At 36.7% G+C, this 16,824-nt stretch overlaps 1 protein-coding gene across 4 annotated transcripts in view; it reads right to left on the bottom strand.

Moving 5' to 3' along the window:
* LOC142081731 (transmembrane protein 128-like) overlaps positions 1-16,802 on the bottom strand; it is a 29,462-nt gene extending 12,660 nt beyond the window's left edge. The window contains exons 1-9 of one of the 4 annotated variants that reach the window (XM_075148768.1): positions 16,700-16,791; positions 16,041-16,229; positions 14,847-14,961; positions 12,738-12,845; positions 11,231-11,314; positions 9,010-9,346; positions 8,632-8,736; positions 7,642-7,727; positions 5,212-5,721 (exon numbers count right to left, since the gene is read on the bottom strand). In XM_075148768.1, coding sequence (XP_075004869.1) covers positions 5,716-5,721; positions 7,642-7,727; positions 8,632-8,736; positions 9,010-9,346; positions 11,231-11,314; positions 12,738-12,845; positions 14,847-14,961; positions 16,041-16,162 — 963 coding nt within the window. In that variant the 5' untranslated portion in view covers positions 16,163-16,229; positions 16,700-16,791 and the 3' untranslated portion in view covers positions 5,212-5,715. Of the gene's footprint in view, positions 5,722-6,038; positions 7,326-7,641; positions 7,728-8,626; positions 8,737-9,009; positions 9,347-11,230; positions 11,315-12,737; positions 12,846-14,846; positions 14,962-16,040; positions 16,230-16,699 lie in introns of those variants that run through there. The other 3 variants (XM_075148766.1, XM_075148765.1, XM_075148767.1) reach the window with 3 other exon arrangements.
* Between the last annotated feature and the right edge of the window lie 22 nt (positions 16,803-16,824).

Here is a 16,824-nt window from a genome sequence, read left to right as displayed (position 1 = left end):
AATTGGCATTAAGAATATAAAATGAGAAGACTGTTCATTCCAGCTTGGATCTTCAAACGTGTAAACAAAACCCATGAAACAAATCTGGATAAACCATTCTCCTAGAAGTTGCTAAGTAAATCTTCCTACTCTCTCTCCTAAATTATGCGTACTTTCTTAGCGAGTATAATGGCTCTCAAAATGTTTTCGTAAGACTACAGTTTAATGATACAAAGCACTTGGCAGCAATACTCCAGCTGTAATTGTTCTTGACTACTCAATCCCCAGTAGTGGTATATAATACTTCTCAGTTTGAGGATTTGATCTGGGTTTAAAAGCCTGCAAAAATGCAGGGGGTGGCAGAGAGGCAAAAACAAATGGCCAGATGTGGGAGGGTGGGAAAGGGAACACTTGAGAATTACTGAAACTGATTTCCTCACTGAGGAAGAAGTCTGTGCAACCATGCATCTGTAACAATATGATGAGAATTTCATACTTAGGGCATTCAGGAACATCCTAAAGTTTGGGGTTTTTTTGGAATAATGAAGATCACAGACCTAATTCACACAGGAAAGACTGTGTATCAATTGTGGGAATGGGCATTCAGGTTTATTATTCATTGAACATTTGCTTTACAGGAGTATTGCTCTCTTTAGGCATGACACTTTATTTCCGTATTGATAGAGGTTAGCATTTTTTAAGACTGTGGTAGCATATTAACTATTGTTTTGGAGATGATCTAGTGTCCCCACTGCCTGTGATTTGACTGCTGTAATGAAGCATGGACAAAGCTTCTTGGGCACATGGACCTCACTGTTACAAGACTGGAAAGTACAGATAATTTTCATAATGCGTTCAGCATAGGAACATCTCACTGATGTATATAGTGTGGAATTCAGCTCATGCTGTTTGCCTGGATAATTTTTCTGTGGAGTCCTGAAAAAAATAAACATGAAACAAAGCTCTTACACACTTCATTCAGGTTTATAAGCAGGTTTTCTTTATCATTGTCCGTCACAGTCCATTACCACTTATGTATCCTGTAGGGTCAATATTTCATATATTTTGATCTGGTATTGTAATTGGACAACAGAGTTAGAGGGAACACTGACAGTGCTATACTGTTAGAGAGAGAAAGGAAGAGAAAAAGATGTTTGCTAGTATGAAAACTAAATTCAGCAATACCTCAATTTGAAATTTTAGCCAGAGGATGGTTGTACAATTCCTGTTACTGTTTTGGCTAATCTGCTTAACATGGACAGGTCTTTAAGAATATAGACTGAGTTCGTATTTTTTCTTCTCATGGAAAACTTCTCCAGTGCTAACCTCTGAAACCACTTAAGTTCTGAAAGTTCACCAAAAAAGCTGAACTTTCGAAGGTAGGTGAGACAGAATTGTAGCAGCAAGAAGAGGAAACATATTTCATTGTGTAAGACAAGGAAATTGTAGGAACAGTCAGTCCATAAAATGTCTTATAGTAAATGGTAGAAGGGACAGATGGAAAAAAAAAATCAATAAAGCGCTCTAAGTGTAAGAGATGTCTGTACAATTCAGTAAAAGCTTTTATACTGACAATTAATTTAGAAGTGCAAGGCAGAAATGCAGGCACAAAGTATTGGCTTCAGTAAGTTAAGCACTTGCTATAGTGGTAAGAAAGAAAAGCCTAGGAGAAAATTCTGGTCCTGTATCACCCATGAAAAACATTAGCTTTTGTCATGCATGGATACTATGCAGTGTCAATAGCTGTATATTCCTCCTCGAATTCTTTCTCATCATCAAGAATCAAAGGCCATCAGAAGGGCAGAAAATCAAATGTATAAAAGTGCACTTCATGCTCTGTATTTATACATTAATGGCTGGATCATGAGAGTTCATGACATGGCTACTGCAAAGAACAACGAAGGAGTAAAAACCACATGTTTTGAGCCATTTGCAATGCAGGCGGAATTCTGGTGTTATTTTTCATTCAGTTTGTCACTTAAATGAGATGTAGTGATCTGAATACTTTCGGATGGATTTCATGCTGCTGAGTGGAAGATCTCAGTATGTTTAAAAGCACCTTTTTTCTAATAAAACAAATATATGTGAGAGTTGAGCTTGACTCTGTAATTAAGCCTCAATTAGGATTTTGATACTAATTTAGTAGTAATGCATTCCACCTAAAAGTTTGAGAATAGTAGTTTAATGGGTGGGCATACAGAGACACAACTCCTGTTTTTCTGTTACTTTCAAGTCATTTCAGGAACTACAAAACTACTTCTGTAGGAAGTCAGTTATTTTACTTCTGCTGTAACTCAGATACGGAGTTGAGTAGCAAGGGTAGTTTCTGTACAAAAGATCTAATGAGAAGGGCAAAACACAGTCTCTGAAGACTAGACAATTCTATGTCTTCTAGAATAAATTTAAAAAGAAAGGATAAATAAAAAATAAGATGAAGATATGTTTGAGAAAGGACTAAGCTCTGTGATCTGCAGCCTTGCAGAAAAAAGTCCAGCCTAAGCAAAAACCTTGAAGGTTTTTCAGCCCTTACCCTGCGAGAGCATAAAAGTATGAGGATACAGGTGCAAAAGAAACTGTATCTCAACAAGTGCAAAGAAAAGCAGTAGGTTACAGGTGCGAAAGGAATTGTATCTTAATAAGTGCAAAGAAAAGTTACTACTAAAACTTCTTCTAGTCCAAGTGAAATTTAGAATTCAATATAAAATAACACTTCCTGTAAAAGTACTAATGGGAAACATGATACACCGCTTTTCTTGGCTGACAGAGCAGAAAAGAAACTTAGAGGACTTATTCTTGCTTTTTCTTAAAAGCTAAATTGGGAGAAGAAAGGGATAAATGTTGAATGTATTGACTGAGGTATCTTGTAACCTGTGAATACAGCTCAATGTATAGAACAATATGCCTTTTTTTGTTTATCTCGCACAAAAAGTTTAATATTTGCTCTCTTATTTCCTTAATAAGGGTGAGTGTTACAGCTTTAAAAGTTTCCGAATGAAATCATGTATTGGGTCTCTGTATCCTGTGGTCATCAGCTATAAGCCACTGTTCATGTTGGGATCTGACTACATTGTACTGATGCAATCGGATTATAGCACCAGGTGGGAGGATCAGTTTTCACTGGGAAAAAGAAGAATGAACTACTCTAATGCACCAGTACAGTGGAGTGCTGAGCACAACAAGGAAGTAGCTGTCCTTTGAAGCTTTGTTCTTCCAGTGGTTAAACTCCCTGCTTAAATGCTTATCCTATACTTGTCAAGAAAGCCGCTAGCTTTAAACAATTTTCTAATTTACAATACTTCTTCCTTCCCCTACCCCACCACCAAGACACTCAATTTCTAAGACATTATTTTAGAAATGAAAATTTTAGCAATAAGGTGTATTTTATTACGGAGAGACACTATTAGTTACACTATTTAGAAAATCAACAAAACATATTCTGGAATATTTTGTAATGCTATGTTACTATTACCTGATGGTTTCTCATCAATTTCTTGTGACTGTTGACATTAATAATGACTGCTAAACATATAATTTGTGGAAAAGAAAAAAAATAATTTCTGCATGATTTTGTCCATTTGTATTAAATGCTAAGTGAAGCTTTATACAAGCACTGTCTTGCACTAATTTTTCAGTACCTTGACCCATGTTACAACAAAGAAATTTCCGTGATTATAGTACTGACTGAATACTGAAAAACTGTAAATTGTTAACATTAATTTTACCTGTTTCCACACCTCAATTTGAAACAGAACAAGTGTAAAATATGTAGTTACAAAGTAAGTATTTAATATTGTGACTTTTTTTCATAGTATAATACTTAAATACCCAGCTCTTGATAGTAAAATCAGAACTCTATTTGCATTCTCATTTATTGAGATCTATCTGTACAAACTATACTAAAATATTAGCTTTAATGGTATAAATTCATGCAACTGAACTAGGAAATGCACAAAAATAGAATTGACATTTGTGCTACCTTATCTCCTTTTTTTTAAATCACGTGATTAGTAGCTTTTCTGCCTCTGCAAAAGTTTGGAAGGGCTCCCTCTCTTTTCCTCAGAATTTGGAGTGGCAGCTGCAAGACAGCAAAGTCCCTTTCTGAATATTATTACTGGTTGACTGCAAATGAGAAGAACACAACAAAAGGTGCATGTCCATCAGCTGCACGATTCTGCCACACTGCAGAATCAACACTAAGCAATGCCCCTTTGTCCTGAAAGAACAGAAAAAACCAATAGTGGGAAAGATGATGATGCTCTAAAAATACATCATCTAAAAGAACTTGAAGAGGTGCTGCTGGCCTTCAGGGTTTTTTTGTTTGTTTGATGTTCAAACACTTAATGCTTAAGTCTTATTTTAATGACTTGCATAATACTAATATTATCTGAACTGCACAGCAAGTTCACGTACCAAAAGATAGGATGTTAGAATTGGAAAGATATCAGAATAAAAAGTGGAAATGTTGTAAACCAGCAATTTCGATTTTGAGGGTCTGCAACAGCTCAGTGGTCTCTGCTTTACTGTTGGGTTTGTGGGTTTTTTTAATTATATGACTGCAATGTGTGTGCTAGATTTTGCTGAATCTCCCCCTTTATATAGCTGAACTCATTACTCAGAAGTGGTTTTGATGGATTCATGACCAAATGCTACAAGAAATGAACTCAATGGTTCAGTATATGGCAACGCAAACCCAGTACACTGGCATGCTGTTAAAAGAAAGTCCAATACTGAAGCTGTTCTGTCAGAAAAAATGTTAAAATAAAGGGCTAGTTAGTACTGTCATGACATTCTTTTAAATATTCTGTACTTTACATGTATTTTTGAACATGGCGTTTCTGAACATTTAGTCTGCTGCTTCGCTTCATTCAGTGATCACTAAAGTAAACCCTGAGCATCAGACACCGTAAGTCTGCAATGACAGGAACCACGTAAGTGTCTGGTTATCTGTTAGACTGAATAAAAAGAAGTGGTGTACAACTTCAGAGATTCTTTTAGACTCGTAACTTGTTTCCACCTGATATAGATCAGTATTTTGTCTGTGGATTAGAAAACGCTGATGCTTTTCACGAGCAGAAACTGTCATTCTCCAAAGCTATAGAAGAGAACTTGCAACAGTCCAAAGTAAGAATTTGCTGTGAATATTTATTTTTAAATGCATAGCATAAACAATCCAAACTGCCCTTACCCATCCGAAAAAGAAAAAAAGATGCAGCTGATGAGTTCATGAGCATGTCAAGAAAATAGTCGGCCTTTATTGAAAAAACATGCGGGTAACGCAGGCTGCCAACAGCGGTACAGCCAGGAGTGCTACTCCACAGCTCGCTGGGCGGCGCGCGCTGCTGCTGCCCTGTTCAGAAGCTGCCCTGAGCTGCGAGATGCGCTCCCACAACAAGGCAGCTGGAACCAGCCGGCTGACGAGAGCGGAGGCGGAGAGCAGGAACACAATCCTGGCTTGTGGGCACGGGACTGGCGTTTTGAAGTGTAGGATAGAAAGAGAGGTTAGATGCTAGTTTGAGGGTAGGGAGGAGAGGATGGAGGCGTGGCACAGAATTAGCTGCCACAGCTGTAGCAGCTGCTGACTGCACTCATAACTGCTGCTGTCATCACAAGAACTTAGGATATCATCAGGATATCATCAGCAAAAGTTCAGCAAATGCTTCTATACATGTGTCAAACACGTGCGGTGGTCAGCAACAATGGAAGATGAAAAGTATAAGAGAATGGCATAATTTGGAATTAATCCTAAACAAAAAAAAATGAAAACCTGTAACAATTACTGTAACAAAACTATTTAGGATCTTAATGTAACAATATTTGTTGTAAAATAAATACAGTGGGTGAAAAGATTAACAGCACTGTATTAATTTCAATTTCACTGACAAGGACTTACTCTTTTCTATGTCCTTTCCTAAATTAAAAACAAAACAAAAAGGATTCTTAGCTTTTGAAATGTGTTCAAACAACTTCTCGAAGATTCTCCATGTCTGTAAATAAATTTTATTCTATTTATCTCCAAAGCCATTTTCACGAATTAACAACAAACACTTACTGAAGAGATCTTAAATTTATTAGGTATTTTTATTGCAACTTTTATAATAAACAAGACAAGTATGTACTCAGAAAAACTGGACCCAGTGTATCAGTTAATTTTTTTCATATTTATATTTCTAATATATTCAATATTTCTATAAATTCAGATATTTTCATTACGGAGTTTTATAAAAGTGTATCTGTTTGAAATCACTATGCAATTTTCCAAAACACCATACCATCTACTGCAAGAAATTTTCACTGGCTTTCTACCACTGTTTTTAAGAGATTACTTCATGGTAGGAAACTCCCTATCTGGAAGTATTTTGCATTTGATTAAAACCCTGTAAACGTCAAGTAATTTCCCCAGGCAGCTGTCTCTGACATACGTGTAAGATTTCTGGCCTGCCTAAATTGTTTCCGTGACTGCAATATAACAGCCTCTTCAAATTTTATATGATCATATAATAAATCCACAAATTATCAAGTGGCAAGACTTACTACATTTAAGGTGGTATTTTAAAGTAATTTATTTCATCAGTCAATTTTTAGTCCATGTCACCACTGGTATTCAAGTCAGTTGCATTACTAATTAAAACATTCAGTAGCTATGCATATACAGGTAACTCAGTCTTCACTGAATGTGCAGTATTACATATACCAACTTGACAGACACTTTAATTACACATTTTACAACACAGAATTAACAGGTTATTAAAGCCTGCATATACTAGCTACAGTGCGTAAAGGGGATATCATTTTGAATTTTAGCATAACAAAGCATTTATTCCATGGTGGGTTTTTGAATATGAAAATCCTATTTGCTCTTACAATAGTTTCTACAAAAAGCCACACAACCCAGGTCTTGATAAACATTCATGCCTATAAATTATATCCATTACTGGTAGAATTTTAATATAGTGGGCAGCAATTATTTTCAATGCCTCTTAAAACTTGTACCAAAAAATACACATTTTCCATAAAATCAAAAAATAAAATATCTGAAAATGATCTGTGATAAATCTAGAAAAAGAGAGGAATCCGGTCTTAAAAGTTAAATTCTGCTCTCACATACGCAGTTTAAATTGAGACCAATGCCTGATAGTTGCACAGAAGACAGAAGAATTTGACTCAGTCTGCAATAGATTAAAATGCAAAGGTTATGAAAAGTATGCAAACTCTTATTTCAGGAGTTTAACTTTGTCCTTTAAAACTTTAAATTTGGGATTGTTATTCACTTTCTTATTAAATAGGACTAGAATATCCTCTTCTGATTTGTGATGTTCACCAGCTACTGCGTAATACTGAGCTATAACCTGCACAAAGACAGAGGAACAGTTTTGAGTTAGTAAAGACGATTCCACTTTAAGCAATAATACATTCACATTACTGTATTAAAAGTAGCATGGAATCTATTATGCTATTATTCCTTTGCAGAATTAGAACCGAATTTCTTCTGTAGTCCAGTAAGCAATGAAGAACATGTCCTTCAGTTGACATTCTGTCAATTGATATTCCGTTAAACAATGTCAAATGTTTTGTTTATGTGGGGCAGGATTTTATGAACTGAAGCATTACAGAAAGAAACTCACAAGACCAAAGGAGATTTAAAAAAACCCTGTTGTACAGTACCTTTTTTCTTAGCTTTTTAATTGAAATTTCATTGTCTGGAGCCTGTTTCAGAACAGCTTTGATGGTTCCCTTCCAGTTGAATTTACCTAGAAAATAATTAGGTATACATTAGTAAAATTAGGTATTTCCAGGTTGTCTTCTCAAGTAGGAACCAGCCTTCAATCTCCTAATTTTGGAACCAGTTCAGCTGCCACAACAGTTGTTATCTTACTGACCCTACAACAGCAGGGTGTCTTAAGCATAAAGTCAGGTAGGCTGTTTCTGAAGATTATAATAGGATAGACATGAAGAACCAACACACTACTTGGACAACTAGGGTCAGGATTGCTTTTACTTAACTTCTGTGCTTCAGCTATTAAGCAGCAACTCTTACATAATACAGGAATAGTTGGGAAGATCCTGTCTCCTTAGAGCACAGGTAGTGAATTTCCCAGAATATCCACTTCAGAGGTCATTAATTGGTAGTTTCCAAATAAACAACCTGTATGTTCAAGTACAGACATTCCCCAACAGTAACAGTGTGTTGGATGATAGGCATAAGTAGGTTTATCCAAGCATAAACTAAGGTCAAACACAGCTGAAGTCCAATTTATGATTCACTGAGCAAAAATGGGGATAAAAGAGATACAAAGAGATAGGAGAGGTGTTACCCTTTTTCCTCTGTGTTGGCTGATGTGCATGGCAGCAGGGAAGAGACCTGCTGTGGTGAAACAAACATGCCAAATTCCTCACTGCCCACTGAAAGCAAGCGTAGCCAAAGGTTGCCAGCACAGCAGAAGCAACAAATGAGAGAAGTAATTCAGCATCAGGTGTTAAGCGTAGCACAGGCTGCTTACTCTGGAACAGATATGTATACTGAATATACATATGTATATGTATACTGAGGTATAATTTATTTCATGGCTTGCTGCAAAAGCACCGTTTTATATTCTGCACTAGATCTTTTGCAGAGTAGTTTTGTAACTACCTAAACTCCCCCTTTAAGAATACCTTTATCTGTTCCCACATTTTCTTCGTTGCCATTGGTGTTTTCTGTTTCCATGTCTTCTGAAACGTTTTCAATTTTCATTCTCTTTGTTGTGATATGAGGTTCCTCTAGACATGGAATTGGATAAACACACACAAAAAACTATAAAATTAAAAGAAAAGTTCTGACGTGACTTAAAGTTTCTGTTCTTGTAACACGAGTTTACATTTGCTAAGAAGTTCAGATTTTATAAAAGGACTGTGCAACCACAGTGTTAAAAAATAATCTAATTTGTACATGTAACTTACTACTTAAAAAATTCTACTAAAGCAGATTATTGAGCTTTAAGGCATTGAGAAAAAGCATCTCAAAACCAAACAAGAATATAAGGTGTAGGATACCTTCTGCATGTTTATGTTTGCGTTTCTTTACATTTGTTTCCTGTTCTATTTCGCTCTGATGGCCATTTCCATTTATTTCAAATTCATTCTCCAAGCTCTCCTTTCCTTTTTTGGACTTTTTACTCTTTTTTACTTCTGACTGGTTTTCTAATTTCAAGTCTTTTTTCTCCTTCTTTTTGTTCTTCTGTCTCTCTTCTTTTCGTTCTCTCTTATTCTTTTTCTTCTCAATTTTATCATCTGTAATTCCATTTTCTTCTGCCATTGTTTTTTCCTCAGTTTCTGCAGACTGCCCCTCTTCCTTCTGTTGTGGTTTGTCTTGTTCTTTTTCACTTGAAACCTTTTGTTGAAAGACAGAACATTACAATTTTTACATGCCTTTTTTGACATTGCAGCTTTTCTCTACTACATCATTCATGAAGAACACTAATATCCTGAATTCAATTAGATTGCTTACACGTGGTGACACCAGTTACCTCAGAAACAGCATTAAATAGTGTGGCTGATTCTTCTTTTAACTTAACAGCCTGAATACTAATTACCTTAACATCATAGAAGAAATGTTATCTTACAACATATATAATTTCTATTTGAAATAATTGTCTATGTGTTTTTTAAACTTATTTGCTAAATGTAGTTAAGTTAAGAGAGAGGCAACTCTTTGACAAAAGTACAGCATATTACAGCAAGATACAGAACCTATTCCCAAATATACGGCCCTTGAGTAATAATGTTAGCTTTGCCATCCAGTTCCCTGTCTTGGGACAACAAACTATTATTGCATGATGTCAACAAAGGCAGTACTTGTTGTTTTAATTATACTTTTCTCACCTTAACATATTTGGTTTTCTTTTAATGTTCCTGGGCTTAGAATAATTTTCTTGTAGAAGAATTAATATATTAATGGACGTTTTTACTTTTAAAATAAACTTTAATTCTAATAATTACAAGTGAAATACAATTACTGAAATGTTAATGTGGCTATTTAGAAAGAGAATACATGTTTATACAAGCAACTTAATACCAATACGTTTTTGTAAAGAGTAATTTCAATTCAATTTGGATTCCACTTAAGAACTTCCTTTCAGTACATACACTTCAAAGCATGTATTACAAAGAATTTCTTGAGATATTTTTAAGAACTCTTAAAGGTGTGTTGAAATGATCTGAGCAAGAAAGTTGTGTTATATATTTTACTTTAATGCTATATTATATGGAAAATTTAAATTGTTTACTTGTGTTTAAAGAAAGTAATAGTTCAGATTCAAGATTTTTTTTAAAAAAAAAACAGTTTAAATCAAGAGGGAACTGCTTATGGCTTTAGTGAAGTTGTATCAATGCATAATTAATGTTCCAGCAAGACAATGTATTTGAAATTCAGTGCCCAGAGATTATGTTATGTTCATATCCTAAAAAAAAAAAAGGTATTTCTCTCCTTCCTGGCTCTTATATTTGGATTCTTCAGAAAAACTACAAATAGATTTAACTGGAATCATCAAATCAGGAACATGAAGCATGATCAACAAGGGATTAGTGTCAAAGCTATGCCTGCACTCTTCCTCAAAAGAAGCTGTGGGAGGGGGAGAGCAATCTTTACATCAACAGAGATGTAAGCTTCCATAACAGCTTTCTAGTAGCAGTAATAGATGTGAACAATCAATCAAAACACCACCCTACCAAAACATGCTAAGCTAGTACTGAAACAGCAAAGAATTAGGCGCTGAGAAGAAAGGTCAGTGGGAGGAATTTGCACTACAAACTGGAAGCTCCATCTCTCTCCACTAATAAAATAGGTAAACTAGGTGGTGTTAATTTCCCACGCCAATACACATTAATTTGAGGCTAATAAAGTTCTGAAGAGGTTTTTTTTTTCTTCCTTCTTAGTGTGTGGTACAAGATTGGAGCCAAAGATAAAGGTAGTGTTTTTCCCTTTCCTTATGTACTAATAGCAGAGAATAAAGTTAAATTAGCCTTCTGATTAGTACATGTGTCACTGTGTCCAAGTCTTTAATCACAACGTGCCCAGTATGCACAACTACTTCAGCAAAGTATGTTCCACAAATTAGCAATTCAGTCTAGGAATATTACATTATAACATAATCCATTGTAACAATGAGAGATAATATTTCTGCTAACATCTACAAACAGAGTCTGAAAGATCTTCCTTTCAGCATTTTTGACTGCATTAACTGTTGTACGATGTTGTACCTCTAACTTAACTTACATTTCTGGTTGCTTCAGAGAAAATATCCCACACCTGGTCTTGCAAAGTGCTGTCAGTAATTCTCAAACTGTTCTTCATCCAATTCTGTTCAGGAAAAAACCAACAATAACTGAAAAGGCGCATCTCTGATTTTTTTCTTGATTACCATGTATTTAGTTCTTGTTTTTATTTTTCATTTAAGAATCTAATCACTTTTTCTGATTAACATCTAGTTAGATGCTTACTCTCTAAGAATCTCTTAAACCTCCATGCTAAATTATTTTGTATAATGCCTGTGTACTGTTACAAGGCTATACCATGCCTCTCAATTGCCTCACCAACAGTAATCCAGAAGAGGTAAATATATAGAAAAGATTATCCTCAAGCTTTTGAATACAGCTGGTTATGTTAATGTCCTACCAAACCTTTTGACTGTTCCCATGAGTTAAAACATTAAGGATCCAATCTTATTTATTTATTTGTCTACTGGACAGATGGTCATGCTCCTAAATGGCTACCTTAGTTTATTACCAAAAAGTAAAATTCAAGCAAATATCTCAATGCAAACATTTGAAAGTTGTTGGGGCTACTGCAGGAGTTCCTGCTGAAAATGAAAACAAAGCAGTAAATTTCTACTTACAATATGCTCACACGATCAGCAACAGATCAACTTTCAGGAATGTGGAATTCTAAGTAAAACCTAACATAAAGATTTTTGCATTGCAATGAAAATCCCAGGAAAGCTGCCTTAGTGAATTGGAACAACGAACTGCAAAAACTTTTGATTTTCCACCGCAACGTATCTTACCAAAAAGAAAAGAGGCTTCTTGACAATATCACTTTCCCTGCTTAGAACATTAATTTTGTAGAAAAGTATTCTAACCTTCAGCTCATTAGCAGCAATTTCACCGTAGCTCTATTAGGTTCTATTTGAATGCTTTGGAAGTAATCATGATCTTCTCTCAGCCTCACAATCTGAGGCACAGAACAGAAGGAGGTGGGGGGGAAGGCCAGCTTGTCCGTAATTATTTACCAATACCACATAAAACATTTGGAATTTGCTTTGGCTGTGATGCAAAGTTTAGTGAAGCATCCAGTGTGGGAGATTCTGTCAGAATGCTTCTGTCAGAGCAACAGGAAAACTCTCAAAACAGGATCTTGCCTTTACCAGGAAAAAATGAAGCCACAGAAATAAGAATCCTTCAAAAGTCTGTCTAACAATTTGGACATTCAATAGAAATTGCAAACAGAAAAAAGGAAAGATATTAAAAAAAGAACAAGCCTACACACAGAGTTTAATTGAGTGGTGAGTCTGGCTTAATACCTAATTAAAATGGCACACAGAGCATCTTTTAAGCAAGATGTATTTTACAAACATTGCCTATTTGAAACTCAGCTATTACACCATCTATTTACCAATGCCCAAATAAGCAATTTGTCCCACCTTTGTTAAAAGAGTGGCACTCGCTAAGAAAGTCTATTTTTAAGCTCACTGCATGGATTACTAAAAATCTCTATTAAAACACACCTGAAACTTTACTTTTTTTCTTGGAATATTATCAAAGACACGCATTTGCTCCAGAATGTTCCGCACTTTAGGGCTTATGTTTGGCTTCTTCATTACTTTATGAATTTTCTGGATGAAGAAAAACAGAATTAAATCAGCAAAGAAGCATAATGATCAGATGATACATGCAAGGTATACAAGTTGGAAACACACTGGACAGAAATCACCCACAGACTGCTCGAAAGAACTGTTAAATATGCATGGGAAAAAAAAACACTAATCTTTGGTATCATAGATCATAAGATGCGTCACAGCTATCTATATAAATATTTATACCTATATAGTAAGCAGAGGCAAGCAGGACTGCTTAGCAACACTTTCAGATGTACAAGTTACAACCTGTAATAAAAACTTTTAAGAGTTTCATTACATATGTATTACATAGGGGATTCTTGCAGCATGAAAAAGACCTGCATTAAGAAAAGCAATTGTCAACTGATCGGTTTTTGCAAACTTCTGGAGCTAATTGTGAAAAATCAGGCTAACTTTGAGACCACAGTTTGACATGCATTTCTTTTAGCAGCAGTGCCCGCTTCACCAACCATTAATCCCTGTAAGACAGCTCAGACATATTCCTGTGCTAGGGGTGCCAGCACAACAGAACACAGGAGGTTACACCAGGGCCTTGTGGCAGTTACTTGAACAGCACTGCTGCTTTTGGGGGAAAAAAGGCTCCGAGCTTCTCATTATTTAAAGATGTAGACACTGGACACTGGAGAGCCTTCCTGTACTTCTGAAAATCTGTTTACTGAAAGGTTTTGCAGATGTGTTAAGACTACCAGAAAAGGACACTCTGTAATAATCCCTCACCTTTCTATGTAGAAAGTACTTACTATTGAGGAAGGCTAACAATTTTCGCCAGCAATAGCATTCATATCATACTGCTTTTGAACAATGTACTCAAACAATGTTTAATCTCAACAATGGCACTAATCTGTTGACTTCAGTGGTATTATTCATATGCCTTGAGTATGCATGTAGCTTAATACTTTGTTAGATTGTGTTCTATATGACGTAGAAATCAACAAATCCGTGGTAAAGCTAATGTAACTAATTAAATCTAATGGGGTTTTAAAAACATGTTTGAGAGTTCCTTCCTAAAACCTTTCAAGGAAACTAACAGCCATAAAAGGCTAGGTTCTTGTATAGGATAAATAACTACCTGAAGGGTAGGACAGAAAGGGTAAGACACATTTCCGGTGATCCATGCTGCACCCTCTGTTCAACATATTTACAAAATATCTGAAAAGAACACAGGAAAACTTTCCTGATGATATAAAGCTATTCAGGATGAGGGCTGTGAAGAATTCCAGAAAGATCTTAAGGGAATGAGTGACTAGGTAATAAAAAGGTGAATTAAATTCAACACAAATTCATGTAAAACAGCATGCATAGGAAAAGCAATCCTAACTTAACATCTAAAATGGCAGGCTTTAAGTTGATCACTGGAGCTTAGACACAAGATCTTGGGGCTAAAATAGCCAATTCCATGAAAATGCCAGCACAATGATTAGGAGCAGTCAAAAAAAACCTCATCAACTGACAAAAAGCAGTAAGAAAGGAATAAAGAAGGACACAGAAAACATCATTATGACACAGAGTACATCTATGGTTCATCCATATCTTGAACAGTGCATGTAGTTCTTGTAACCTCATTTCACAAGGATACAGTAGAACTGGAAGACTTCAGAGGACCAAAGATACAATTTACATATGAAGAACAACTGAGCAGGATAGGGCTTTTCAGCTGGAACAGAGACGATGAGATGGGGAGGGATGCCTGACAGAGGTCTACAGAAGCATATATGGCATGAAGATGGACAATGACCAATGCCTCTTGGTATGCAAGAACTAGGGAACATCAAATCAAACTAATAGGAGACAGATTCAAAACAAACAAAAGGTGTGTTTCTTACCACAATAAGCAATAGACCTGCCAAAGAATTGCCAAAAGAAAGCTGTGGATATTGGGAAAAAGAGATCTCTGGTTTGATCCAGTATAGCCTCTCTGGTTTCTTCAACGATTACAAACAAGTTATTCATCATATCTGTATATAGTACAAACCTTACCTGAATCCACTCCTGTTGTTTAGCATCTCCTTTGTTAGTTTTGGCTTCAAAATCTTTTCCACCGTATTTCTGGTCTTCACTTACGCACTTTACATGTTCCTTATAATCGTCACCCCTGAACATAGGAGATTTTTAACTGTAGTTCACTGAAGCGTTTTAGTCCTTTGAACTAATCAAGACTTAATGTAATCAACAAACTGAAATAATAGATGGTAGCATCTAAGATTTAAACCTTAATACTGCCAACACTTGTATGAGTAGTTCGACGTGCTTAAAGTACATGCTTATAAGACTGCTGACATTTCTGTCATGCTACAGCCTTCAGTGAAAACTTCTGATTTGCAAAATCAGATCTGAGTCTTCAGTATACTGCTGCTCTTATTAATGACTCTGTAACTTATGCACATTTGTACAATTAACATATGCAGAGCTATTAACGCACATCTGTGTTTTACCACTCACATTGAGACGTTTTAAAATTAGAAAAGCAGGTGAAAAATGCTTGCAAAAACCTAATTCCTAAATATAGATATACTAATGTGGTAGTTCTGACTAATGTGTAAGTGCCCCCAAAAAGGCATGAATAACATAGATCTTAATCTTTTGTCAGTGAAATATTGAGAAATATAATCATTATTCGAGGACAATCTTATTTTCTTATGCAAATTTATATATTTATATTTTGAAAGCAGATAGTAGCACTGCTTTCTTCTGAGTTCTAAGAAGTGACAACCAAATTCAGAATTTTTGATGTTATTGCCAATCTCACTCTCTGCATTAGCAGAATAAGTAACAGCTGTTGATGATCAGAGGCTGAAAGCACTGTCACTTATAACTGTAAAAAAAGAAATTGCAACTCTGCTTATGGTGTGGTTTAGTTGTCCTTGTGGTTCCAACTTGGATGATTAAGCTTGAAATTATATAAAAACATGTGTAATTTTAAAATTTGTACACGTAACATATGCACAGCTATTAACACGTGTCTGTGTTTTACCACTCACATTAAGACGTTTTAAAATTAGAAAAGCAGGTGAAAAATGCTTGCAAAAACCTAATTCCTAAATATAGATATACTAATGTGGTAGTGTGAATTATTCAGAAATTGCCAAATTTAATTCTAATATCCATTGGAAAATCTTGTATTTGTGACAACCACTGCAAAGTGAGCAAGGCTATTTGCCATCCTTTACCTACCAGAAATCCTTGCCACAATCCATGCAAGAAAGGCACTGACAGTTTCTGCAGATGTTAACATGTTTTTCAACTTGTGCTTTCTTCACAGATTCTCCACACGCATCGCATGTGAAAACTACCATGTTGGTGAATGGTCAGTAGCTTCTGTGAAATGGGTACAATCTTTTTCCTCCCTGCACAAGCACAGTCCTAGAAACACAAGGAGGAGATCTTACATTTACAGCTTGAAAGAAGCACTTGGATGGCGAAAAGACATGGAGCTGCGCACCCATCAACAGAAAATCTAAGCAGTTTGATTTTGCACGTGCAAAACTTCAGAAGGAAAAACTCATTTCGCCTGATACCTTGAGCACAGGGGAAACCGGTAACCCTGAAACTAGTAATCCCCCCATCCCATGCCCATACGCTTCGCAGGCGGCGGTTCACGGTTTCCCTCCGTTTCCCGGCGCGCCCCCCCGCTCTTCCGTCCCACTCCCCGCAGCGGACCCGTCTCCGCCGGGTCCAGGCGAGCGGCGGAGCCGCCTGAGGGGGGCCCGGCCACACAGAGCAGGAAGGCCGGCCTGCCCGCCGCCCCCAGGCAGCTCCGTTGCTTGGCGGCAGCAGGCTGCTGCTGTGCTGCCTCACCGCGCTCCCCCCTACCGCCGCCTGCCCCGCCGCACCTCAACCGCCGCCTCCGACCGCCGCCCCGCGCGGCACGTGCAGCCGCCGCCCTGCCCCCTCCGCCCCGCGCCCGTGCCGGCGCTCAGCGCCTGCGCGGCCTCCGCCCCGCCCCGCGCCTCCCGCC

The sequence above is a fragment of the Calonectris borealis genome, chromosome 4, assembly GCF_964195595.1.
Source record: "Calonectris borealis chromosome 4, bCalBor7.hap1.2, whole genome shotgun sequence".
Taxonomy (NCBI): domain Eukaryota; kingdom Metazoa; phylum Chordata; class Aves; order Procellariiformes; family Procellariidae; genus Calonectris; species Calonectris borealis.
The sequence above is the reverse complement of the archived record's forward strand: the minus strand, read 5'-3'. Positions and strand labels throughout refer to the sequence as shown.